Source organism: Colossoma macropomum, unplaced genomic scaffold (assembly GCF_904425465.1).
Source record: "Colossoma macropomum unplaced genomic scaffold, Colossoma_macropomum, whole genome shotgun sequence".
In the NCBI taxonomy this organism is placed as follows: domain Eukaryota; kingdom Metazoa; phylum Chordata; class Actinopteri; order Characiformes; family Serrasalmidae; genus Colossoma; species Colossoma macropomum.
In genome coordinates, this window is record NW_023494802.1 from 14270018 (window position 1) to 14296895 (window position 26878).

Consider the following 26878-nt stretch of genomic DNA (forward strand, 5'->3'; position numbering starts at 1 on the left):
CATGGTTTAATGCTCTTGCTATTCAGCCATGCCAGCTGGAGACTCTGTTCAATTCCCTACAGGAATGAAATGTAATTATTTCCAATTACCCAGCCTGCCTGCAGCTTTCCGGTAGGCTGGATTTGTAAGCTAAGAACAAACACAGAAAACATTTATCTGCCATATTGTCGCTTGCTCTGATCTCCTTCATGGTTATAAAGGTCGTATCAACAAGGAAGTGGTACGGTTTTGTTTTTCTTTGCCTGGAAGTCTGCAATAATACAAAATTTGAGTAAATCAATTAAGCTGTGAACAGCATCCTGCCCTTGGCCACTGCATCATGCCTGATAAGAAAATAAAAGGGGGGGCTACGCTTTTGTTGTGAACTCTTATTTATTTGGATATCATAACATTGAGGTGAAGAGCAAGTAGAAAGAACATGAGAATGAGAATTATACGTGTAAAACATGCCACATAACTAAAGCAATAAAAGTATCAGCTAGTACAACAAAAAAATCTAAACTACATTGTAATTAATGTGTAAATATACGCATCTATAAATATATTTACTGTGTGTATATATACCCAGACAGAAAAAAGACAGTTTGATGTTCCTTTGGGTAATTCTACAGTTTGAATACTTGGATGTTACAGGCACAAGCTGCTGTTGGGATTTGAGGCATCTTCCTTTAAAAAAAAATCCCAATTTCTATAAAGCTATTGTCAGTAACCTGTAAAGATGCCCTTTAATTTTGTTAGGACCACAGTATACTATAATTGGCCTTTAAGTAAATCAGAGTCTCTAAGTTCTTTGGAAGGGGCCGGCATCGTTCTGGTCTTAAGGTTTTGCCCACAAGACTGAATATCCTTTCCACGGTTGTAGCTGTAGCTGGCACTGTAAACACTTTCTTGGCAACTTGTGAAAGCAAAGGGAAGTCAATGGACTTGCGCTTCCAGTACTGCAGTGGATCCTCATCTGTGGGCTCCTCAAGGAGGTAAGCAGACAGCTCCTGCTCCATACTCTTGGCTTGCGTGGTTGGTCTTTGCTTGATGAAGGAGAACAGCCTGCTGCGTTTGGATGGTGATGGCTGGGTGTCTAAACTCGGCTCTGGTGGACTCACTGCCTGGGTGTGCTTTCCCACCTCCTCTAAGAGAACCTGCTTATGCCAGTCACGATCACTGCTCCACGAAAGCTTGAACTGTGGATCCAGGGTAGTAGCTGTGACATACAGAGGGTCCTCCAGGATGCCTGCTAGCCTCCGGTCCAGTGCCTGAGACAATCCTGTCACGATCCCAGTGCACTGGTGAGTTACAATCTCTGCCAGGTGCTTACGCAGACCCAGCACACTGGGAAGGGCAAGGCTGATAGATACATGCTTGTCTCCCTTGACCATATCTGTGGCCTCCTCAAAAGGCTCCAAGACCTCAACCAACTCCCGCAGCATGGCTTTCTCCACACTGTTAAGGGCCAGGTCATTTCTGTCCACTATATCCTCCAGAAAATCCACCGACTCTAGCATTTGGCGCATTGTCTTAAGCTGGGTGTTCCAGTGTCTGTCTGAAGCTGAAGGGCCTTGTCCATTTCCAGGACTGAACACTTGGGCAAGTTTTTCAGCGGTGACCGTTGCAATGATGTAGTTATAGAAGCAAGCAGCTTTGGTGAGAGTTATGGATAAGTGAGGGGAGGAACGGATTCCTTCTCGGACGCACTGACCTAGTGAGCGGGCAAAACAGTCTATTCTACACCGAGCCAGGAACTGATTTACAGAGTTGTCCTCCTCTGCTCCACTAACATCTTCTTTACCTACCCCTGGGCCAGTCTCTTCATCACTGCTATCTTCCTCTTCCTCATCATCCACATCACCATTACCATGGAGGTAGAATCCAGGCAGGCGGAAGGCAGATCGGCTTTCGTAGGGGGAGGGGTCAAGAACAATCCGAAACACCTTACCTGAGATGCCGTTAGCGTGGGAGATTTCATCAAAGTCATTAAGCATGCGTTGAGTGTCAGTTTGACTTGGCAAAGGTAAACATGCCAACAGCGCTGATTTGATCTGCCAGTCTGTGGTTATGAAATGACATGTCACTCCCATGTAGCCAGAACCAGCATTGAGCGATACAGCATTGCTCCTCCACAGGTCCAGGGTCACGCTGCAGGATTCTGCTCCTGACAGAGCCAGCTTGGTTGCTACCTGTACTTGGTAGGCGTATGCCGGGAGGAGCTGCTGCTGTATGTAATGGCTTGGTTCTGGGACGTAACGGGGCTCGAGGAGCTGAAGTAGTTCACGGAAGCCCTCGTTCTCCACAATCTGCACAGGCTGCAGGTCTCGGATGATCATCTTAGCAATGGTTTCAGAAATGAGGGACTGTCGTGGATCGCTGCGGTCAAATTTGCCCGTCCCCGATCCACTCTGAGTAGCTGTTCGACTGGCATCTCTCATAGGTGCATAGGTCTGCACCGTCCCCGAAGCATAAGCCTCTCTTTTCACATCTTTCTTCCTCAGAAACTCATCGTACATTTCTTGATGTTTGCGCTGTGTGAAGGTGGGAAAGAAGATAATGGTTGTCATTAATTCTGAACACTTGCACAATCTGTTTCCTGCCATTCCCTCCTATGGTCCCATATGGAAAATTAATGTATGTAAAGTGTATTTATCACATGCACTTAAAAATGGTATAATGTTTTTAATACAAGTGTTTGTTTTATTTCAAAATGTATTCCAATGTATCTGAAATATCTTTTCCATATAAAGTAATACTTTCCCATGTATTTTTTTCATATCAAGTGAAACCTTTGCTTCTGTATGTGCTTCTATGCATATGTTTATTATATAATTTCATATAACAAAAAAACAAGTTCAGTCTTTATTGTCACCAAGGGTCAGAGTCAGTTTCCCACACAAGGAATAAGCTTGGTCCTGCACTACAGAGCAATGTGAAAGGAGGAATTAGTCCAGGACTAGGCTTAATACCTGTTTGGGTTTGTTTGTTTAGTCCTGGACTACATTTAATAGCCGCAGCTGAGTTACTAAAACCGAAAGACGGGACGTACCAAGTTATAACCGTTTTCATTAGTGCTCTGCTGCATTAATATTCTAGTGTTCCTGTGCACAAATCTCACGACGCCATGAATGCAGTTTGGCTCAAATTAATAACCGCCCATCGCATTACCTTTAAATGTGTAACGAAGTTAGAGGTAACTGTCCGCTTGGCCTGTATCCGTGTGCCACAAGCTTTGCAGTTCGACTCGATTTTTCCATTTTCCCCCTCAAAGACAATATTGAAGTAATCCAGAATGGAGACTCGAGAATTTGACGCCATCGGTGATTCTCAAGTCCTCTACGACGAGAGCAACAGAACACCCAATGTGCAACTTTTCCCCCAAATCGTTTGCGATTTGCTCTCCTCTTCAAACAATCCCGCAATCTAGACAGCGTTCCGATTCAGTACTGTAACGCCGATGGCTTCGCCGCTGTCAAACATGATAACAGGCTTGTTGTCTGCGAGATAACGCGTTCATCTGAATCTACACCGATCGCATCGCCTGCGCATTATGGCGGAACTGTCACACACAGCATCCACAGAGCTTGACTGTTATGCTTTTTTACGCTCCCGGCTCAGAACTCGCGACACACAGGCCAAGATAATGTGGTAAATTATTCGCCCCCCACTGTAAACAGCTCTATCTAGCCGATAGCGCTTCGGACTCCAGGAAGTAGACAGTAAAGGGGAGGGCTTCCCTTCCCTCGACCATTTTGACGGTTCCCATCCACAATTGGCTGAAATAATATGCATTCAAGCGGATAATGCATTCAGCGACCGCGGCGCTGGGATGGCCCGTGTTTTGTTAGGTTATCGCTTGCGTGAACTCCGGGCTGCACCGTTCTGTGTCGGGATGATTTGAACTAGGCTGCGTTCAGACAGCGTGTCCTATTCAGAGCCGCAGCAGTGTCTGGTGGCTCAGTTCATTCAAACAAAACATGTGTACTTCACCTTACCATGTGTTGTGCCGTGTGAAGCTGAAGACCTAACACCGTATGCTAACTTGCATAGCCACGATTCCGTGCATTTTCTATGGCGTGGATACCTGCAGCGCTAACTTAGCTAGCACGCTAGCGAGTGCAGTGCTGATGGGATAACGTTGGTGGTAAAAAGAAAGAAAAAAAAAAACGACAAAACACGTTCAGCTGCAAGTTTGTTCGAGTACTTCCCAAACTGCTAGCAGCAGCTTCAGCCCTATGGCTAAAGCAAACAGCCTGCTCGCGTTAACTCGTTGTTTAGGGGCGCATTTAAGGCAAGAATTTGAGTCGGACAGGAGAAGCAGCTTGCTAGCAAGCTAGCTAACTGTAAACAAATAACAACGCGCACATTCGAGGCAGCACCTCGGCAAAAACATCTATACACATTACATTAACTAGCCATATGACTGCAAGTGTACTCATTGCTCCTGGCAACTCACATCCAAGTGTTTCTTCAGGTTTGAGCAGGACGTTTTCGGTGTCGACAGAACGTTCTTTGTAGGGAGGCATAAGTTGCACTGAACATAGAGATTATTTCCACGCTCTTCTTGAATTGTGAAGTGCCGTCTAAACCGCCATGCATAGAACCCAACCTTCCCCTTTCTCCCCATTGCAACCGAGCACGCGTCCATCGAAAGGCTCGGATAACAACGTTCAGCTAAAGTTTGAGAAACACTTAGCCACTAACAGAAATGGCTGGTAAGTTGGCTAAACAGTTTGATACGCCCCCTGTACCCCCTGGTGGACATTGTTCAAACATAAAAGCCTCGCGTTACCCTGAACTTTATTGAAATAAACTCGGCTTTCATCGAAAAAAACGTTTCAGATGGACATAAAGCAGTTATTCAGACGTGATTAGTTCAGCTTCCGATGGTTTGAGTTCCACATTTGTATACCTTCATATTGTTTGTCTCATCCAGCGTATTTATTGCTCCCCTGGTGGGCTTTTGAGTCTGTCTGTGCACTGTTAGGTATTAACTGCATTGTAGTCAGTCTTGTACTGCACTGTCTTGATTATTTGCGTTGTTAGTAATTTTAGGCTGTATCTCTGACTTACACTGTGTAGTGTAAACACAGCCCGTGTGTGTTGTACTGTGTCCCTGGAGGAACGTCGTCTCATTCCACTGTATACTTGGATACGGATGGGATGATAGTGTTGAAAATAATAAACTATACTGAAGGCAGAACCTGAGTATGTGGATCTTGAGCAGGATTAACTGCTGTATTGTTCTCTATCATTGCTTAAAACAGGCGGTCACCACAACCAGCATCCAAACACTCCGCAATTTTAGTTTAAATCTCAAACAAGATAGTAAATGGTAATTAAACTTAAAATAATGTTTCACACTCACATCACATCCCAATGCTAAATTATACTGTTTATTAGGAATACATAAACCACAAATACCCTATGTAACTGATAACAGAACAATATTTTACTACTTGATTTCAAAAGAGATTTATACATCATTGTTTATTCCAGATTTACAGTCTAATTTTGGTGCATAAAAGGGACTGGTAGAAAATCATAGAAATAAATAATTTATCCAATAAAGGAAAAAAGGTACAATAATTATGTCATCTATTATTCCATCAGTTCTTGGCAAATCTTGTGTTTCTCTTTTATCTGAGCCTGCATCTCCATTCTGGTGGCCAGAATCGCACTCTGCAGGGTTGCAATCTCTGCTGACAGAGTGATGACTGCAAATACAAAGAAAGAAAATTGCAGTATGGTTATATTCAAAGATCTCACAGTGTTCAGCCTTTTTTTGGATAAACAGAATGTCAAAATATTCAGCATGGATCATTTTTTTCCATCATAATTACTTTAAGAATTTGCTGAAAAACAAAGATTATTAGCCAACAAAACCAAAAGGCCAGAGAACGCAGACCCAAACACAGACAGACATATTTGATGTTGGTTTGTTAGGAGAATCTCTCCCTATTCATTCTGATTCATTTTGCTGGTCAGTTCTTCTTCTGCACCTTCTAACTGCACTCATTATAATGTTGCTATTTGTTGCAGAGTGTTTAGTCTCTGTGGTCTGTCCTTAAGAACGCTGGATAAAGAGATAACCCTTATGATTCCTCAAGAAGAAGAGATCCAATAAAGAAAATCTCTTAGGAAAAATCTAGTACATAAAATTAAGTCTATGGTTGCCCCCCCTCCCACACTCTGTCCCCTGTTCTACAATTTTACACCCATTATAAAAAGGTTTGCATTTGTTACATGAATACAAGCTTTGTAAAGCTGTAATCTGGCAATTGTAGGTGCAAGACAAACTACTGCCTCAACAAAAAGTTTTTTTTTTCTGCAGTCATGCACACCGCCTGCCCACCCTCCGATCAAAGGTCAAGTCCAGTAAAAGGTAAAAGGTTACATGCCTTTATGAATTCATTTCTCTGAGGTGTGCTATTATGTGCTAAAGTTACAGAATATCTTACAATTACACTGTAATTACATGTTATAGTCGTTTGCTGTACACAGCTGCACATGCACTTGAACTGAGTATTTGAAATATGGTGCATGTGGGTTCAAATAGTTCTGAATAAACTCACCAGCCAAGATAATGTGGCTTTATTTAGTGTTTCTCACCAAAAACCAGAAATGTAATTTTGATTTCAAGTCACAGTGTTTGTGCTTCTTTTTAACCTCACCTTCTTTAAAAGCAGCCTGAGCTTGCTTAAGATTCTGTGGCACAAGAATTCCAAACCATTTCAGTGGATCTTGATGCTGACTGAGGGATTTCTCACTCTTTACACTACCCTGAGGTTGTGTTTCACATTGCCCCTTGGAAGTGTCCTCTTCCTTAGTTTCTTTCTGTTTGACATTCATTCTCCTCCTAAGGCCTGAAAATAAAGGATTTTTCTCATTAAAACTTCTCCACTTTTGTTCCCTTGTGCAGTGTTTCTCAACCCTGGTCCTGGAGGCCCACTGCCCTGCACTTTTTAGGGCTTTCCCTGCTCACACCTGATCCAACTAATCAGCTCATTAACAGCTCATTAAGTTAAAGTGGGGGCGTTAAAGCAGAGAAAGATATAAAATGTGCAGGGCAGTGGGCCTCCAGGTCCAGGGTTGAGAAACACTGCCCTAGTTCATCATTATTTGATATTATGTTGTTAAATTGCATCTGTAACAACAACATTTTGATTTAATGATGATGACTAATTAGTTGCAGCTGTGTAACATCAATTTCCAACCTCACAGTCTTCTGTGCATTTCATAGCTGTTGTAAGTGCAGTAGTTTTTCATTCAGAATTAATTTATGACATCAAAAAATGACCATTCCAGTGTTTCAGCCCTACCTCCCTCCGTTGGTCCTATGTTCTCTACTGTTCCACTCGCTTTCAGGTCTTCCGGTTTGAGCTCTGTTTGTTCACACTTAAACTCCACATCACCCTTTTCTGAAAGGCTGCATTTCAGGATGATAATAAAAAATAATTAGTCATATACAAACTTCTTTATGCTGCAGTGACCATGGACACTATAAACCTAATTCCAAAAAAGTTAGGACACGTTAACCTGTGAAAAACAGTAAAAGACAAGAAATCTACCTTATCAACACTCATTCTGAACTGATGCCTGTAACATATTATGAAAAAAGATGGGGCAATTTAAGACTTGAAAGGTTGTGATGTTCAAAAAAAAAACACCCAAAACATCTTAAACCAGTGATGCGGTCATGCTTGAGTATAAAAGAAACATCCAGAAAAGGTCTTGAGGAAAGTTCCTCAATGAGAATTTTAGGTATTTCACCCTCTACAGTGCCTATTTGCCTATCATCATCAAGATACAGTGAATCCAGAGAAATCTCTGCACATAAAGGGCAAGGCCGAAAACCGCAACTGAATGCCCGTGACCTTTGATCCTTAAGACAGCACTGCATAAAAAAACAAAGCACAACGGCAAGCTTCTGTGAAGGATATCAACACAGAGCTTTGGAATACTTTGAAAAACTGTTGTCAATAAACACAGTTTGTCACTGCATCCACAAATTGCAATTTAAGACTGCACTAGTCACAGCGGACACCTTATGTCAGCAAAGTCCATAATGCCGCGGACATCTCTGGACTCAAGCTCATCTGAAAAAGACCGATGCAGAATGGAAATGTGTAACATGGTCTGACAAGTCAACTTTTATAGAAGTGGAACTTATATAGTTTGTGGAAATAATGTGTTCTCCAGGCCAAAGAAGAAAAGGATCTTCAAGACTGTGACCAGCATAAAGTTGAAAAGCCAGAGTCTGTCATGTCATGGAGATGCATTAGTGCTCGTTGCATGGGTAACTTGCACACCTGTGAACGTGCCCGGTAATGCTAAAAGACATATACATATTTTTGGAGCAACATATGCTGGTTTCAACTTGATAACACCAAACCACATTGTGCATGTGTTACAACAGCACGTCTGCGTGGTCAAAGAATGTGGGTCCTAGGCGACCTGACTCCCACTGAAAATATGTGGCGCAGTATGAAGAGTAAAATATAACAAAAAGCCCAGTATGGCTGTGCAGCCAAAGACTTGTATAACAGTAGAAAAAAAAGTCCACTTTCACATCTCGCTCAATTGGTGTCTTCAGTCTGCAAATGATTATTAGGTGTTGATGAAAGGAAAGGTCATGTAACACAGTGGCAAACATAAACCTGTCCCAACCTTTCTGGCATGTGTTGCAGGCATCAAATTTGGAGTGTATAAGACAAAACATCAATTGTGTTTTTGTAATGTTTTCAATTTGATTTAATCACAGCTTTCCGTTTTTGTTAGCATTTCACTTACTGTCCCTTTTTTTTTTTTGGAATTGAGGTGTTATACATACACAGATGTGTACTAACACAACTGGTATTCTGCTTGTACATACACTAAATCCATGTGCCTCCACAGATGTTTGGTCCAAAAGCTTTGAATAAGGCTTTGAAAAAATGTCGCTTTTTAATAAATGTAATGAAACATCTGTACTGGTTTGTAGATAGGGGATATAGATTTGTAGATAGGCAATATAACAATATTCAGCATTATTATGATAAAATACGCCACAATTTGAGCATATCATGGACTGTCAGTACAACTGCAATTTTAATCACAAACAGAGCAAAATTAGTCCTGTTTAATTAGATTTAGTGCAGTTCAGTAAGTGAAATTTTGAATAAACATCATTGTATGCAAGTCTTTAAGTAGTAGTTTTACATTTTTTAATGTGGCACCACTGTTTTTACTTTCATCTGTTCCATTTTATCAAATTTCACAGAAACGAAGTAATGTGATGTATATCGTATATCAAGAAAATGTCCTGAAGTATTGTGATGGTATATTTTTTCCCCACATGACCCACCCCTACTTATAGTGATGTGGATCTAAAATAGTATGTTTTTTGTTGTGGCTGTAACTCCAAACATGTAAGTCAGTTTATATGTGAGTATGAATCAATTTATTTATCATAAATGGATAAAAGGTTTTTTTTAAGTGTGCATTCTTCATCCAGAAGCTTCTGGATTTGAATATGTGTATCAACAAGCAGGTTTTGTAGACTATACATCTACAGCACGCATCAAGAGTAGTGACAGAGTAGTTTACTGTAAAGGGTGTGGATTTAGTTTGAGCTTGAATGCTGTTGCACCTGGAATGAACACAGACGAGCGGTTCCATCTCGTTTGCATACTGTAGAGACGAGACCTGCTTGTTCCCCATTGAGTAACGTGCCTTGGATATGTTAAACCATCCCTGTGGAAATACAGTTATTGGCCTTTTGTGAATATCAGTCTTTCAAAACTCATTCACATACTCGTACTAACATTATATATATATATATATATATATATATATATATATATATATATATATATATATATATATATATATACACACAACCCTATTTCCAAAAAAGTTGGGACGCTGTGCATAATGTAAATAAAATTAGAATGCAATGATATGCAAATCATGAAGACCCTATAATTAATTAAACACAGTGCACAGACAACATATCATATGTTAAAAATATGTTAACAACAGGTTCCAAAAAAGTTGGGACGGGGGCCTGTTTACCACTGTGTTGCATCACCTCTTCTTTTAACAACACTCTGTAAGCGTTTGGGAACTGAGGAGACACTGCTGTAGTTTTGAAAGTGAAATGTTTTCCCGTTTTTGCTTGATATAGGATTTCAGCTGCTCAACAGTTCAGGGTCTCCTTTGTCATATTTTTTGCTTTATAATGCACCAAATGCTTTGAGTGGTTGGACAGGTCTGGACTGCATGCAGGTCAGTTTAGCTCCCAGACTCTTTTACTACATAGCCATGATGTTGTAATACAGATTGAATGTGGTTTGACATTGTCTTGCTGAAATAATCAAGGCCTTCCCTGAAAAAGACGTTGTCAGAATAGCAGCATATGTTGCCAAAACCTGCATATATTGTTCATCGTTAATGGTGCCTTCAGAGACGTGCAAGTCACCCATGCCATGTGCACTAATACACTCCTATACTATCACAGATGCTGGCTTTTAAAATGTGCGCTAATAACAAGCTGAGTGGTCTTTATCCTAGAGGACACAGTGTCCATGATTTCCAATAAGACTTTCAAATTTTGATTTGCCTCAGTCCATCTTAAATGAGGCTGAAAGTAGGTGCCGGCATTTCTGGATCCTGTTTATATATGGTTTCTTTTTTGCAAGGTAGAGTTTTAACTTGCGTTTGTGAATGCAGCGACGAACTGTGTTCACAGACAGTGTTTTTCAGAAGTGTTTCTGAGCCCATGCAGTGATTACCACTACAGAATTGTGTCTGTTTTTAATGCAGTGCCGCCTGAGAACCTAAAGATCATGTCCAGTCAGTGTTGTTTTTCGGCCTTGTCCCTTGCCTACAGAGATTCCCCTGAATCTTTTAATGATATTATGTATTGCAGATGAAAACATCAAGTTTTTTGCTATTTTAGTAGTGAACCCTCCCCACCTTTACTTCTAAAAGAGTCAGCCTTTCTGGGATATTTTTTTAGCATTACACAACTTTACCAGTCTTTTGTTGCCCCTGTCCAAACTTTTTTTGTAACGTGCAGCTAGCCTCAAATCCAAAGAGTACATATCTTTCAAAAACAATAAAATGTATCAGTGAAATTTTGATGAGTTGTCTTTGTTCTATTTTCAATTAAATGTAGGGTTTCAATGATTTCCCTGCTGAAAAAGACACATTATAAAACCACAAGGAACCAACAGAAGCACTTAATGGTTACTATTGTTTTTTTCAGCAGGGTTGCACATCACTGCATTCTGTTTTTTACATTTTGCACAGCATCCCAACTTTTTTGGAAACGGGGCTGTAGAGCCATTTTCAAAGAGGATCTCGACAGAACCATATACAACCCATTCTCCATCAACCTAATTTCACCTACAAAGAACCATTTAAGCATGAAATGGTTCTATACAGAACTCAAGGTTCTAAATAGAGAACCATTGCCTTTACAAAAGAACCCTTGAAGAACCATCCTTTTTTTAGTGTGTAGCGTTATGATTTCAGGTATCGTTTCTTACCTCTTCTATGAGTGAGTTTAGTTTTTGTCTTTTCTCCTCCAGAATCTCGAGCTGATCCATAAAATGAAGTAGCTGCTGATCTATATTCACAGAGACAGGATCCAGACCCATTTCCACAGCTTCGACTCGCAGTTCTGAACAGAAACCTGAGCTTTACGCTCCAGACTGCGGCAGAGAGCTTCGTGTAGTATAATAAAACTATTATGATTGTTTTTTAACACTCAGAGTGAGTCGTTACTGTTTTAGAGCGAGATGTAACCTATAAACGCCTATTTCCACTCGCCACCGCCATAACAGGTCATATGACTGCAAGAGTCAGCTGACAGTGGAAAACCAATGAGATCTCTCACTGCGCTTCACTGCGCCGCTCTCGTTGGATTTACGTAGTGAGCTATTCTCCATACATGCGCACGGATCGTTACGGATCCATAAACAAGCATATAGGATATATGACTGGAAATGGAAAAGGCGGTTGGGTGATGCGTGTGGAAATGGAAAAGTGAACTCAAAGGCATAGCTTTATTTCCCAACAGGTTTTTTCCATTTCCAGTTGTATTCCCAGTTTTCTTTTTTCATTTGCAAATGTGACCTACGTCCAAATTGCCGTTTCCGTTTCCAAAAAATATTTCCCAAATGCCTCTTTCCTTTCCAAATGTATTTACTAACCAATCCATTTTCATTATTTTTTCTACTCAGGTGCCTTTTTCATTTTGAAGCATGTTTCCCAATTATCTTTCCCATTTACAACTGTCAATCAACTTGCTTTGGCCCACATCAAGTCAAAGTAGCTGCTCCCAGATCAACTCCAAAGTTGCTAACTTTGACCAGACACCCATTACAGCGCATTAATGCTTAAGGGAAATATTCTACACACTACACAAGTGAGGGTCCTACAGTTAATTTAAGGCAGACTGCTACTTATTCGAGATCAACTGGATGCCTGTAGCCTATGGCTTTCTGGTAAGCAGTCAGTGTATGACAGTTCCACAGTCCTGTACTACCTCTGTCCTGCGGATTTTGGTTATTCCAGCTATACCCACCTCAATTCAGGAAGAGCTTGTTAATTAGCTCATTAGCTGGAACAGGTGTGTTTGGGCAGAGAAGGCACTACTACACTGTACAGGGGGTACTGAGTTTATATATTCACATGGGCTATCAGAAAATGTGTGAACCATCTTCCATTAAGTCACTCTTGGACTGGCCTATGAGTAGACTCATTCTATAGCAGAGGTCACCAGTCCTATCTAATAAGGGCCAGTGTGGCTGCAGGTTTTCATTCCAATCAAGCAGAAGCACAGTTTATCCCAATTTTTAATCAGTTGTTTTCAGTCTTAAAACAACTGGTTTGTTATGCGAGATCTACTCCTGCTTGGTTGGAGTGAGAACTTCACTGGCCACAGTAGCCCTTTGTGGATAAGACTGGTGACCCCCATTCCAAACTGAGTGTCGTCCCATAAGAGGTAAAACATACTGACTGAATACTGACTTTTACTTATGTCTTTGACTCTCCACAATACAGAATCGAATAGACTACCCCTTATAGTCGATAGCCCATGTGATGAATAAACTTTCAAGTAATTATAAATAGGATTATGTCAGCATCCTGACATTAAGGAGCATCCTGGGGCATTTTTTATAGTCAAATGCTGAAAATCATTTTAACAATACTTGACATGTACCATCACACAGAAAAAACACAGCTAACAACAACACATCACACAGTTAGATTTGTCACATGACAGGATTCAAATTATTGAAAACTATTCTGTCATTATTGAAAGAATTGAAATTCAAGGCAGTAAATCACATGTTCATACTGCACACATACTGTAGACAAACCATAAATGTAATTAATGCATGCGTGTGCACATTCACATCTGCAGATTAACACAGAGGCCTACACAGCATATGCATAATTCACACACACACACACACACACACACACACACACATTAATGCACTTGTGTGCACAGACAAACAGAAGGAGGAAGAAAGACAGGTTTGTAAAAGTGGTAATGTCTTAATTAGCTAAAACTAGCCTTTCTATTACACACACTATGATAGGGAAAATTAGCACAGATGAGAGAGGAAGTGAAGAAAGGAACAGAAAAATGATAATTTTAAACTGTTTGTAACACCCAGAAATCCCCCTCTGTTTCGTTCACACATACAATTACACACACAATTAAAAATGTTTTGCAAAGATACAGTGTTGCAAAGGACGTTAACAGTTTAATAGTAGGTGCCACGATAGGATACTTTGCATGCTATGCTTTCCATAAATTGCAAGGGGAAGGTTCAAAAACCTGTTTGTAGCTATTTCCATTAAGCTCAGGAGCTGGTCGAGATTGTAGTATTTGTATATTTGCAGCCAGCTAATAAAGTGTGTATGTCAGAATTTTCTGACGAACCCCAAGCATAGCTAGTCATACCCCTGAGGGTACATAGACCCCAATTTGGGAATAATGGTTCTAGAGAATTTGCCGAAAGTGGCTTAGTTTACCTGTTTTCACCATGTTTCTGTCCACACCTTAGACTTTCCAAAATACATCTGGAAAAGGAAAATGGAATTTAAAAATATGTCTGCAAAAAAAAATACAGGGGATGTACAAAACAACAGAAACACTAAAAAATCACCTACCATATAAGTGCACTTTGTCAGTTTACAGTAACTGAGATTTACCATCAGTGATGAAACTGTTTATACTGTTAATTCTGTTACTCTACTTCTAAATCTTAATGTATGTATAACTCCATTTTCAGTTCATGTTCCAGTAACATTTTGCGATACACTTTCTGCATCTTTGTTAGATGCCAAAGTCAGCAGCAGAAGCCATAAGTCACCCCTTCTTGCCCAGGGACCTGTCCATCCCAAACTACGTAAAAAATGACCGGTCCATGTTGGAGATTGTCACATTCCTGTTCTCTGTGTCCGGGCTGCTGCTGGTAGCCTAGGCCCTGACGGGGCAGAAGGTGGCTGGAGGAAGGCTGAGTGGATGGAGAAAGTTGGCCCGGTGCTGGTTCACTACGTGTGGCTTCATCCATGGTGTCATTGAGGGCTGCTTCGCGCTCTACTACACCATCATTCCAGCAACCCAGAGCTTCCTCTCCCAACTCTGTGAGTAAAGATTGAAACCTTAAATCTTTCTAAAGTTTGAAGTCAGCACAAGGCAGACTGAGCTTGTCAAGAGCTGAAGTCTAGCACAGTTTTTCACAATAAAAAATATATGGCTACAGCAACAGTAAAGCATGGCGGTGCAAGTGTTGTGGGGTGGGGGAACTTTGTAGAATACCATGCTGAGATCTACCATCAGTGAAGGAGCCATTTACTCTGCTCTATATATGATATTTGCAAATAAAGAAATTAGACCATCTGCATGTGAGCTAAAATAAAAGCTGAAGTAGAGATGAAGGTGGATCATGATGTAAGACTAATAAAAAAAATACTTTTTGTAATGCCTCAAAGTTCAGCCCTAAACCTGTAGCAGGACCTAAAATAATAATTGATAATGAAATAATTCATACCCCTCCACCCAACCAAATAAATGCTTCTGAGTTAAAGTAGCTCAGCATGGAGGACTGGTAGACATTTAATAGCTACAGTAATGGCAAGACTGCAGTTTCTGAGTCTAAAGTTCACAGGGCAGCACGAGGTGTTGCAAAATACTGAAAAGACGTATTTAAAACAACAATCCTAATGAACCAAAACAGTCATTCCCATACCGGGAGTCGAACCCGGGCCGCCTGGGTGAAAACCAGGAATCCTAACCGCTAGACCATATGGGAGTTATACGCTGCCAAGATAGGCGTCCTTTTCAAAGGTCCACGACGAGGCCGCCTTCGCCACTCACAATCAGAGTCATAATGACTCAAAACCTATTTAAATACAACAGTTACTATTTCAGTTATTCAGTATAGATGGCTGCGTTCTGGCGCACAACCGGGGCCAGATGGGTCAGCTATCAGCTAATATGCTTTTAAGGATGCTATATTATTTATAGTTAAGCTAAGTAAAAGAGTAATATCTTTCAAAATATATATTGTTGATTCGACTTATTAGGCCAATGTGGCAAAATGAGGTCATATTTATACTTAACTAAATAACAGACTTAGAAGAAATGAAAGTTAACGACAGGACAGCTCTGCCATGCACAGCTCTTAGACTCTGCTTTTTGACTGCTATCCAGCGCCCCGATAGCTTGCCGTGATCGTATAGTGGTTAGTACTCTGCGTTGTGGCCGCAGCAACCCCGGTTCGAATCCGGGTCACGGCAGACAGTCAAACATCAAAGCAGAAGGGTGCAAATCTTTTCTTTCTCACACTGGCCAGTGCATATACATTGGCTTTTACCTGTAATAGATAAAATATAATGAATACATGTATTTTTATTGAGTAAATCCCGCGCACAGACTGTCTCTGGTAGATCCTGGGTGTTAACTGTACTCTGTAAGTTCATTTCTAACCTATCACGGTCCTCAGTTACGCCTGACGTCACGCATGTTCCGACGCGACCGTCCACTGGAAAGCTGATCTCGACTCAGGTGGGGCTTTTCTATTTGCTCTTCCACCAAAGAGGGTGGAGAAGGACTCGCTGGAGGCTCAGTGGTGTGACTGTCTATTGGGTAGCGCTGTCGCACGGCACTGCAGCTCCGTGGCGCCATGTGTGGATTGCATGTTCTATGTTATTTATGACTGGGGTGGTTTTTACAGTTCGTCAGAAACGTCCTGAACCTACTGAACGGTTCCTAAGTCTCCCATAGTTCTACCTGTTGCATTTTAGAGGCAACCTCGAACCAGGACTGCATCTTAATATTCTTATTAATCCTTAAAGGTAAGCACAAAGTCTGTTTCTATTCGTGGTGAGATTAAGGGAAGTATTAATCAACTCATTTAAGAATTGCAAATGTTTTAAAAGTGCATGCATTACTACTAACTCTTATGTTCTGTCCTGTGTTAAATACCAGCTTACTTTATTTCTTACTCGGTGTATCCCTTATTTCTATTACTGTGCCTCTAAATCTCTATATATATCCTTATAACTCCATTTTCAGTTCATGTTCCAGTAACATTTTGCGATACACTTTCTGCGTCTTTGTTAGATGCCAAAGGCAGCAGCAGAAGCCATAAGTCACCCCTTCTGGCCCAGGGACCTGTCCATCCCAAACTACGTAGAAAATGACCGTTCCATGTTGGAGATTGTCACATTCCTGTTCTCTGTGTCCGGGCTGCTGCTGCTGGTAGCCTGGGCCCTGACGGGGCAGAAGGTGGCTGGAGGAAGGCTGAGCGGATGGAGAAGGTTGGCCCTGTGCTGGTTCACTGTGTGTGGCTTCATCCATGGTGTCATTGAGGGCTGGTTCGCTCTCTACTACACCATCATTCCAGGAGACCAGAGCTTCCTCTCACAGCTCTGTGAGTTAAGATTGAAACCTTAAAACTTTCTAAAGGTTGAGGTCAGCACATGGCAGATTGAGATGGTTTATTACAGGGTTGGTGAACTCCCATCCTGGGGGGCTGAAGTCTTGCAGTTTGATTTCCTACTCAAACTCACCAGATTCAACTCAGTGGTTAATTGCCAGGTTTAGCTGGTTTGTTACAAGCATGGAAATCACCAAACTGTGCTGGACACCAGCCCTGCAGAACCACAGTTTGCCACAGTCCGAATTCAGAATGTCAAATATTTCCACCCACAATTGTCATGTTCTAGGCAAAGTTTCTCAACCCTGTCCTTGTGGCCCCCTGGATGGTTCCAAATTTTCCTGTAACCTAGTGCAGGGGTCACCAACCTTATCCACAAAGGGCCAGTGTGGCTGCAGGTTTTCATTCCAAGAAAGCAGGAGCAGGAGGCCAACTGACTGAATGGAGTGGAATCAGTTCTGCTCCTGTTTGATTGAAATGAAAGACATACATTATAAATTTGACTGATTGTCTGGCAAAATTAGGTTATATTTACACTTAACTAAGTAATACATAGATAACTTTAACTTAACAAAAGGATTCCTGCAACATACAGTGCACTTTGACTCTGCTTTTTTAATGCAACCCAGCGCTCAATAGCTTGCCATGATCGTATAACACAAGGGTGCACGACTCTAGTCCTGGAGGGACAGTGTCCAGCAGAGTTTGAAGATTTACCTGCTCAAATGCACCTGATTACACTCATCTTTTAACTGCCAGGGTTAGTGGGTGTGTTTGAGATGAGGAATTACCAAACTGTGTTGGACACCGGCCCTTCAGGACCGGAGTTGTGCACCCCTGGTATAGGGGTTAGTACTCTGAGTGGAATCAGGTCTGCTCCTGCTTCACTGAAATGAAAACCTGCAGCCACACCAGCCCTTTATGGATAAGATTGGTGACCCCTGACCAAATGTTTTTGAGATCTGGAATAGTGCAAAATGTCGAGCCATCAAGTGGGCTCAAGGACTGGGTTGACACTGTTCTAGAGCACATGACCTAGTTTTGGAGAATGGTGGATTTACACATTGCACATGGGTGATACACCAGGAAGTATTTGTGCAGTTTTGTCTTGAAATAATGCGGTCTGTGCAGTTACTGTATTAGATGGTGTTTGGCATTAATAGAACAAAAATGAATAAAATCCAAACTGTTTTTGGCTGATATAATCAGGTATCTGCACAGGTAGTCCACCTGCCATGCTGTCTTGATGCCAACTCTCTGTTATATATTATATTACTATTATTACATCTACATTATATTATTATGCTGTTAGTCAAGTTTTCATTTAAACAGTCACCCAGCTTGCTGGGCCTGAACCTGTAGCAAGCCACCTGTTTCAATCCACTAACTTGCTTTTCAGTCACACACTGTGTGGCTGTGATTGGGCAGAAAAAAAAATCTCTCCAAAAGCAGGGCTCAGTCCAAAGGTCTGTGGATCCTTCCAATATTGTATCACCTGGAATTTGTGTCTAGGGCTCACAATACTTGTTTGCCCACAGGGAAGGAATATTCAAAAGGCGACAGCAGATATGTCATGTAAGTTATACATATATGTCTGAACATTGGGTGGTTTGTGCTGTGAAAAATGTACTTCTTACATTTTATGTTTGTGGATCTTTTTCTAGAGCGGATAATTTCACTGTGTGCATGGAGACAGTGACTGCATGTCTATGGGGGCCTTTCAGTCTGTGGATCGTTGTGGCCTTTTTGTTCAATCGTCCCTACAGATTCGTCTTGCAGCTAATTGTATCTCTAGGTGAGATGTTTTCTTATACAGAACCAATCAAAATTTGCATACACCTAGTAAACCACATTTCTGGTGATCGTCCATGCATTGAACTTTGTATGAGCAGGTCATTCAGACATCATGTCTACATGCTAATGGAGTATTTATTAACCAAAGCAAGAGACTTTCGATTTCAGTCCAAGGCAGTTAAAATCTGAAACGTGACATGGTGTTAAAACACTAACCTAAATATTGTATGTATGTTAGACACTTAAGTAACCTGTTCTCAGCCACTTCTATGCCTGTAATAAATACGGTTAGCACAGATATTCCTGACTGGTATTTCTGGCAGAAAAAGGTGAAATACATTAAATCAAGCAAAGACAAGGTGGAAGTGGACCTAACCCAAGGGTCACATCTCATCCACATAGGGCTGGTGTGGCTGCAGATTTTCATTCCAATCAAGCAGAAACACCTGATTCCACTTGTTTAATCAGTTGGTCTTAAAACGACCGGTTAGTTATGAGATGTTCTTCTGCTTTATTGGAGTGAAAACCTGCAGCCACACTGGCTTTTTGTGAATAAGACTGGTGACCCCTGGTCTAACTGATGAGTCACAATTTGAAGTATTTGGGCAAAGCTGCTATGTATTTCCAACATATAGAGGGTGAATGTGTGGTTCCCACCGGCAAGTGTAAAAGCAGTGTCATGATCTGAGGTAGCTTTATTTTCAGCAGAGACAGCGATCTGTACTAAGTCCATGTCAGTCTCAGCAAGCATAACACTTCAGATGAATTTGTAGGCGCTAGGATTACAGCTATTGGGCAATCCTTAATTAAGATAACGACCTCAAACACGCATAAAAATTGCACAAAAACTACTTGCTATAAAGTAACCAGGGATGAACCGATCATGAGTTTTTATTCTGATTTTTTTACAGCTAAAGTGGGTGGCAGCTGATTGTTCTCCCTGATTTTTCTGAACCCAAAGCTCACACTGTGTGGGTTTACTTAAATGAACACATGAAATACACTGTACTTTCTATAAGTCAGAGTTGCAATATAAATAGCATGTTTTGCTCTTTAATGGGTCAAACTGGCTGTTTGTTGTGGCAGCATATTCTGGACTTATTTCAAATTCAAATGCAAATTTGAAAATGCTGATTAAATTGTCTGTTTACAATTGCATTTCCCATGTGCAAATTGTGTACTGGCATTTGCATTTCTGTGTATAATGGCTGGAAAATTTTAATATGGAAAAGCAAAGTGCTTTTGACATTTAATTTTCATTTTCTTAATGGTATGACATTAAAATGGAATAACAATCACCCATTTGCATTTCCTCATCGTCGAGCTTCAGCTCTGCTAAAATGAAAATGCATTTGCAACCCTGTTTGCAATTGCTTTTCACGCTGTGGGTGGGATATCAGGAGGGACATTAGTTTGGGCGTGTTTAAAGAGGTAATGACAAAAAGTATAAACTTGTTTAGCTACACGATTGTTTATGATACCCCGCTGTCAGGTTGGATAGTGTTAAAATGTCTAGCGGTGGTTGCTACTGCTGTCTCAGTGTTATAAATGTATATGTATTCATAGCTAAATAAGTTTATACCTTTACATTATTTTCTCTTAAAACATGCCCTGCACTAAAAAGTCCCTCCCAACGCCCCACCCACAGCGTTTGATTGACATGAGTGCCTTGTTGACGGTGAAAATGCAGTTGCAAACAGGGCTGCAAATACATTTTCATTTTGGCAGAGCTGAAGCACCACGATGAGGAAATGCAATTGCAAATAGATGATTGTTATTCTATTTTTAATATGTCAGACCATTAAGTCAAAGAAAATTAAATGCCTAAAGGACTTTCCTTATGAACTTTAACAGCCATTGTGTACAGAAATGCAAATGCAAATAGACATTTTGCATTTGAATTATGTCTTATAATGCACACTCACATGGGAAATGCTATTCTAAATACACACTTTCATTAGCATTTTCAATTTTGCATTTGAATTTGAATGAAGTTCAGATTATGCAGCCACATTATAAACAGAAATGCAAATGCAAATACACAATTTGCATTTGAATTTGAATTAGGTCTTAAATAATGCACTCATGTTGGTAATGCAACATTAAATAGACAACCGAATTAGCATTTTCAAATTTGAGTTTGAATTGAAAAAAAAGTCCAGAATATGTTGCCTACATGAATAATATGAATAAAATATGTTGATATATCAAAAGTAAGAGCTGATGGACTATTTAGCACAATGAGCCATGCATAAATGTTTTACAATATTCTTGTACAGGTGTAGCAGCAGCTTTCAAATACAGCATGAGTCACCTAGTTATTCACGGCAATGCAGATTGACAAATAATAATTAATTGGCTGATTGCTTATTACATATTTGGAGCAAAAATCTGCCAATTCTGATCTTGGCCAATTCCAATCATGCATCCCTAAAGTGATTTAACCTGCGTTCAACCACATGGAACTAGCAAACTGTTAACTGAGCCTCACTTTTTGGTGAAGTAAGTTATGAAGCAACATAAAACATGGTACAGCTGGGCCGTTCACAATCATAAAATTTTAGCTGCTGATTTTTAGCTTGTGATTAATGATTTATTTGTATTTTTGTTTCTTCATTTTCGCTGTGTGTGACTATTAAAGTACAAGCCTAAAACAGTTTGGCTGATTAGCTATCTTGCTTTCTAGCTGTTAGTAGTTAGTAGTTCCCAACTGACGACAGACACAGCTAAAAAATGGTGACACAGAGTACAACAAGCGAAAAAGCTTGGTGATGTAATAGATACTCTCATACATTTGTTTTTTTATCTGAGCTGCTGATCAACAGTAATCTCTTCTGTCAACAGGGCAGCTGTATGGAGCGGTACTCTACTTCTACACTGAACACAGAGATGGATACATCCACAGCGAGTATGGCCACCCCATCTACTTCTGGTTCTACTTCATCTTCATGAACGTCCTGTGGATTGTGATCCCTTTCGTTCTTATTTTGGACTCGTGGTGTCAGCTATCAAGCACTCAAGCCTTGTCAGACAAATCACTGCCCAAATACAAGCCCAAGTCCAAATAATTTTGAAAAGAAATGGGAATTATTGTATTGTACACCGTTCTAGGTGATATCTAGGGAATTCTGGTTCACTGTGTTTAGCCATTTTTATTTTCATGAATAAAATCAAATTCTCTTTTACCTGAGTGTTGTACTGTGATGCATCTGCAGTAGTTCCCACTTACAGTCCTGGGGATGCCATGCTGTGCTCATATTTGTGTTTTCCTTGCTCTCTAACACACTCACCTCATGAACGGCTCTATCATTAGCTGCTGTTCAGTCAAGTGAGTTAACCTAGAAGAAAAAAACACGAACATGTGATGCACATGAGGACCCCAATATCTGATGGGCAATGATCTTGTCTGCCAGGATCCTGTGGTCACAGGAAAGAAACATAATATTACTTTCTTGTAGAACATCCAGCAAAGCCTTTATGCAGCCCATTTAAAGACTGTTATTTCAAACTGGTATGAGCAACAGGCACTGCTGTAGTCTAAATACTTTAGCATATAGAATGGAGATAAATGTCTTTCTGCACATTTATACTGCAAATTATACGAATTAATGATGTTTCCCCACAATGATTTTACAGGGACTCAAGCTACAGTACTGTGCAAAATTCAGAGACCACCCTTCATTTATTTAATTTCCAATCAAAACAAGCATGAAGTAGAAGCTGTTTATTTTTCAGCTTAAGAAAAAAAAGCAGAAAAACATATATTTCACCAAAAGCCTCCAAAAGTATAATATCAAATCAGTCAGTATTTAGTGTGTTCACGCTTTGCCTTTATTACAGCTTTCATCCATTTCAGGAGACTTGCTTTCAGTTTTTTAAAGAAAGCTGCAGGGATTTTTTTCCTCATATACAAAGTTCAGTCTCAGAAGTTGGTTGCATTTTCTGATCCTCACAAATTAAGTAATCCCAATCACATTAAGTGATGTTGAGGTCTGGACTCTGGGGTGTACAGACAGTTTTGTTTTCTCAGCCATGTCCTCTTGACAGCTACACGTTCTTTCAGACTCGTAGTGTTGAGTTGTCTTCTCTCAGTGGAAGCATGGAGAGAAACACATGATTCTGAAGCAAGAGTATGGCTTGATTTTCTCCTCTCTCTCAAAGATGAAAGCTTTAAGTGCAGTTTATCTGATGGTGACTGTTTTGTGGTCTATCAGGTCTTGCCCAGTTGTTAGGAGTCCCACTTCCTCTACATTTTTTGAACTCCAGTTTTAGGAGCTTATTTTACTTATTTTGTTATGTATGTTGAGCAGCAAATCACGGAAGTGATATATATTGCTTTAAGGACAAAACAACAGAGATATCATTGTGCTATCCTCAGTATTTGTCCTGTAACATTAGAACATTACAGTTAGTAAACTTAAGCATAATGTAAGTTGAGCAGGATACCATTTTAGATTTACTTAAAGACAAGATTTACAGTTCTGTCTTAATGTTCAGTCTTTGCTCTTTTCCCACTCACCTCCAAATCAGCTGACACTTATTTAGGGGGTAACAGGCCTTGGTTATCAGTTTAATGGGCCTACTAACATGAAGAATCACCCCAAAATATAAAGATTTATTTCTCACCTGCCTCCATTTCCTCTGATCTCTGTATTTCTCTATTAAACAGTCATTCAGAGTGGTTTGATGTGAAATGGTTTACTGTAGAGAAACAAACTCAGATTTTCTTTACTGTAGTGATGACAGGAGCCATTTCATTGAAACTACCAGTGAACCTACAAGTTCTCAGTTTTTTTTTTTAATATTTTGTTAATGTTAAAGTGGTAAGTTAAACCTGAAGGTGTTTTGGGGGTATTTTGCCTTACAGTGACCTGCATGTACATCTCAGCTCTGAAAGAAAAGCAGTACAACCAACACCTTATCTGAAAACTATCGTAGAACAAAGTCTCAGGCACCTGTCAACCATTTTTACTTAAAAATCTAACTCTTCCTTTACGCTTTATGACAGCATATGAATGTGACATTCAAAATGTCAACGTTATCCTGCTTAGATTGTACACGACTATTAGTGCCATGGACACATTAAATTTGGTTATGATATCTCTTGCTATTTTAATACTCATATATACCGTTTTAGTTTATTTTTATTCGTTTAGTTTATTACAATTTAGCTCATTCTGATCCGTAGGTACTTGTAGTTGTAGCAGATGTAGCTTAGCACCCAAGACAACCCTGAAGTAGCCTGTAACTCTTTGGCTGTGGTTGATATTCACCCCCTTGTCTTTCTGTCTTCCTTTGACTCGACTTTAAATATCTGGGGGACGAGAGAACTTATTCCAACTGTCTAAAGGCCAGAAAAGAAGAAGAAAGACCAGAATAGATTGACTTAGCGATACAAGAGCCGAAGGTAGGCAAGAAACATGAGAACTGTGTCACTAGAGGCGTGGTTTGGATCGAGCTTCCCACCGCCGAAATAGCTCAGTTGGGAGAGCGTTAGACTGAAGATCTAAAGGTCCCTGGTTCGATCCCGGGTTTCGGCATTTTGTTCCTACTACATTTAACTGGACAGTTCATGTAGAACACATCCTCTTTAACAACCCGTACAATTATAGATACATCTACCTTCGTGTGCTTCGTTCTGTAAAAATGTCTAAAAGACAGTCTAACGTTTGAAAAAACAACAAAAACTCAGTAAGTTTATAACCCATGAGATACAGTATGTGAACTCTGTGACCTCTGAGTACATTAATCTGCAAAAAACAACTTCCACATTCAAGGCGTCAAACAATTATAACAGTTCGTAAATTATTATGTATATAACCGTATATGATAACTTTTTCTAAATCTGCAAATTGCAAATTAAAACGTTGATAAGTCTGTGACGATACAATTTAAATGTTTAGAGGAAAACTTTTAGAACACTTAACCACTAAATAATAAAAAACCCATAATCTTCAAAAGAAACACAATTGGTAAAATAGTATTAACTATGTTAAAATCACTGCACCAAATGTAAAGATTTACTCTAAAGAAGAATTTAATAAACAGCTTCTTTACAAGCACTGAAGATTGTGCTAAAGCCTGAGTAGACTAATAACTCAAAGTGATCAGTTATTAATCTCAGTGTTACTATTTCTTTGACGAATGATGGAACGAAACAGTCTTAGCGGTGTTGAACTGGACTTGTGCATGTGTTTTGTGGTACAAACATGCTATTAACCGAAAAGCACAGTTACCAACTTTATAGTCAAAATAATTTTGAGAATTTTGTAACTTTTTTTGATAACTTTAAATTTCAATGAACTAATTTTTCATGACACAATATTAACAGAAGAAAACATATACAGTGATATACAGTGTGTATTAAATAAAAATTACAACAGCAGAGTTTTTCCCCTGTGTCTTATCAACATGTATTCTGAATATACTTTATATATTGTAATGGAGTTACTAAATACATGTATAGTGTATTCACCCATCACTCACAGCATTCTGCCCAACACTGATATTTCTGACTTTATTTACTCTAATCTCACATAAAATATTGATATTAAAACATACAGAAAAAAAGACAAATCCTGACTAGTCAGAACCTAAAGCAGTTTTTGTTGCATATGATTCTGAGGCTCGCTGAAAGACTATTAATGAAAACAGCGTTATTGATTAGCAGTTAACTGAAAAAGGTATTCTATATGTAACACAATCAGTAATGCACGCTGCTTTCTGTCTCCCCTCCAGTGCAAACCCACCTCCTCTCCACGTAAACGTTCAACACATTGTATCACTGTACTAGTTAACCAACTTAGCAGCTCGTATATAAAAACCTATAATGTGTTTTTTACTGTTTCATATCTGTAGCAAGTAAAAAAGAAAAAAGTAAAAAGTAGATATATTCACAATCTATTTAAGGAGCAATACAAGTTCACAGAGGGCCGCACAAGTCCTTCTGTAATTCATCCTTTGGTTCCCAAAGAAATCTTAGCTCTGTGTAATATTAAGTGTGAAGAGAGGAGGAAATGGACACTCACGTTAATCGTAGGCCAATAATTAAGAATGAACGCAATTATTTAAACGTCTTTTAATTTACCGTTAGCTGGCTGAACCAACTGGCTACAGAAGCGTTAACTCAAGAAACTTTGTTGTCATGGCTCGAGAAACTGACTAACTGAAAAGCCTCGCATTATTATTCCTGACCAGGATGACTTGGTTAACACGCCCAATAAACCAATAAACCATTTCCGTTTCCATTTAGCCCCCACTGGTGACGTGATGCATTATCGGCGTCTTGATTGGCTGTTTCATTTAACCTGATTCCAGAAGTTGAGGCGATTGCAACCACTAAAGCCGAGTTGCAAGTGAGTTTCATGGCGCTTTACATAATGCAGATCAAGTAAAATCTAGTTTCAAGTGACTGAAGTTAGGCCGACTTGAAAGTTTCACTATGTAAATCTGGCTTCACTGCGCCTGGGCTGGCGTTATGGGTGAAACAGTCCTTTCTAAAAATGAGTCTCCTGGTACGATGTGGGCGCTTCTGTACAAAAAGAACATAAGGTACACATTTAAACTCACCGAGACGCCAACACACTTTGCAACTTTCTGCCATGCAGCATTCCAGGGTGTCTTTATAAATTGAAAGAGGTGAATCATTTAATATGGAAATGCAGAAACTGACGTAATTAGCTTCTCCATGATTAAAAGGGGTTTTTCGTGTGTGTCGCACGTCTGACGAGCCAATCTACTTTTGCCCAATTGGCTAGACGCAACCCAGATAGCAGACGGTTTTGGGCCAATTCTGGCTTTCCTATGTGACTGTTGGTTGACTACCGGGTAAATGCTAGGCATGTGGGCCAGAATAGGGCCAGATCCTGGACAGCTTCATATGATTTTGCCTCGTGTCTACATTCATGAGACAATTCTGCCGTGAATGTTGTGGACCAACAATGTAGTTGGACCAGATTGGGGCCAAATTTAAGCCATATCCTTTAGTTCTATTCACTCTACAGTGTGTGGGCCAGAAATGGGCCGAAGACCCAGCCATACATCGGGCCAGAACACACCAAAGATGTGGCCCACAAGTGGGCTGGACAAATATTGCTAACTGGGTTTGCAGGCAGCCGCACATTAAGTTGAAATCTGCGTTTCTTGCAACACAG

General features: G+C 40.1%; 3 protein-coding genes and 3 non-coding genes across 7 annotated transcripts; 3 read left to right on the top strand and 3 right to left on the bottom strand.

Annotated features, from left to right (window-relative positions):
* Positions 1–76: 76 nt before the first annotated feature.
* si:dkey-109j17.5 (zinc finger BED domain-containing protein DAYSLEEPER) lies at positions 77–5261 on the bottom strand. 2 transcript variants are annotated; one of them, XM_036590920.1, is made up of 2 exons: positions 3151–4430; positions 77–2513 (listed from the first exon to the last, which is right to left on the bottom strand). In XM_036590920.1, the coding sequence occupies exons 1-2, from the start codon at positions 3298–3300 to the stop codon at positions 735–737; spliced, it is 1929 nt and encodes a 642-aa protein (XP_036446813.1). In that variant the 5' UTR covers positions 3301–4430; the 3' UTR covers positions 77–734. The 2 variants fall into 2 exon arrangements, with proteins under 2 accessions (XP_036446813.1, XP_036446812.1); XM_036590919.1 differs by lacking the exon at positions 3151–4430 and adding an exon at positions 4439–5261 and having other exon boundaries at positions 78–2513.
* Positions 5262–5364: 103 nt separating this feature from the next.
* Positions 5365–11829, bottom strand: ccdc115 (coiled-coil domain containing 115). Its single transcript, XM_036590922.1, has 5 exons — positions 11517–11829; positions 9614–9717; positions 7305–7411; positions 6657–6848; positions 5365–5699 (listed from the first exon to the last, which is right to left on the bottom strand). Exons 1-5 carry the CDS (start codon positions 11625–11627, stop codon positions 5584–5586), a joined length of 630 nt encoding a protein of 209 aa, XP_036446815.1. The 5' UTR covers positions 11628–11829; the 3' UTR covers positions 5365–5583.
* Positions 11830–15230: 3401 nt separating this feature from the next.
* On the bottom strand, positions 15231–15302 carry trnae-uuc. The gene has a single exon. It is a non-coding gene; the product is annotated as a tRNA-Glu (tRNA).
* A 415-nt stretch (positions 15303–15717) lies between these two features.
* Positions 15718–15789, top strand: trnah-gug. Its single transcript has one exon. It is a non-coding gene; the product is annotated as a tRNA-His (tRNA).
* A 307-nt stretch (positions 15790–16096) lies between these two features.
* On the top strand, positions 16097–21910 carry LOC118822806 (EBP cholestenol delta-isomerase). Its single transcript, XM_036592095.1, has 5 exons — positions 16097–16347; positions 16616–16925; positions 18470–18506; positions 18596–18726; positions 21570–21910. The coding sequence occupies exons 2-5, from the start codon at positions 16616–16618 to the stop codon at positions 21791–21793; spliced, it is 702 nt and encodes a 233-aa protein (XP_036447988.1). The 5' UTR covers positions 16097–16347; the 3' UTR covers positions 21794–21910.
* A 2282-nt stretch (positions 21911–24192) lies between these two features.
* Positions 24193–24265, top strand: trnaf-gaa. Its single transcript has one exon. It is a non-coding gene; the product is annotated as a tRNA-Phe (tRNA).
* The last annotated feature ends 2613 nt before the right edge of the window (positions 24266–26878 follow it).

What these genes read in the sequence shown, in the direction of transcription:
- si:dkey-109j17.5 (XM_036590919.1), bottom strand. Translation starts at nt 4,630, where the DNA reads ATGGACGCGTGCTCGGTTGCAATGGGGAGAAAGGGGAAGGTTGGGTTC. An exon ending in ACCTGAAGAAACACTTGGAT is followed by an intron (nt 2,514 to 4,438) that starts GTGAGTTGCCAG and finishes ACCTTCACACAG; the next exon opens with CGCAAACATCAAGAAATGTA.
- ccdc115 (XM_036590922.1), bottom strand. Translation starts at nt 11,627, where the DNA reads ATGGGTCTGGATCCTGTCTCTGTGAATATAGATCAGCAGCTACTTCAT. An exon ending in CTCGTCTGTGTTCATTCCAG is followed by an intron (nt 7,412 to 9,613) that starts GTGCAACAGCAT and finishes CCTGAAATGCAG; the next exon opens with CCTTTCAGAAAAGGGTGATG. An exon ending in TCAGGCTGCTTTTAAAGAAG is followed by an intron (nt 5,700 to 6,656) that starts GTGAGGTTAAAA and finishes TTGTATTTGCAG; the next exon opens with TCATCACTCTGTCAGCAGAG.
- LOC118822806 (XM_036592095.1), top strand. Translation starts at nt 16,616, where the DNA reads ATGCCAAAGGCAGCAGCAGAAGCCATAAGTCACCCCTTCTGGCCCAGG. An exon ending in GGCGACAGCAGATATGTCAT is followed by an intron (nt 18,507 to 18,595) that starts GTAAGTTATACA and finishes ATCTTTTTCTAG; the next exon opens with AGCGGATAATTTCACTGTGT. An exon ending in GCAGCTAATTGTATCTCTAG is followed by an intron (nt 18,727 to 21,569) that starts GTGAGATGTTTT and finishes TTCTGTCAACAG; the next exon opens with GGCAGCTGTATGGAGCGGTA.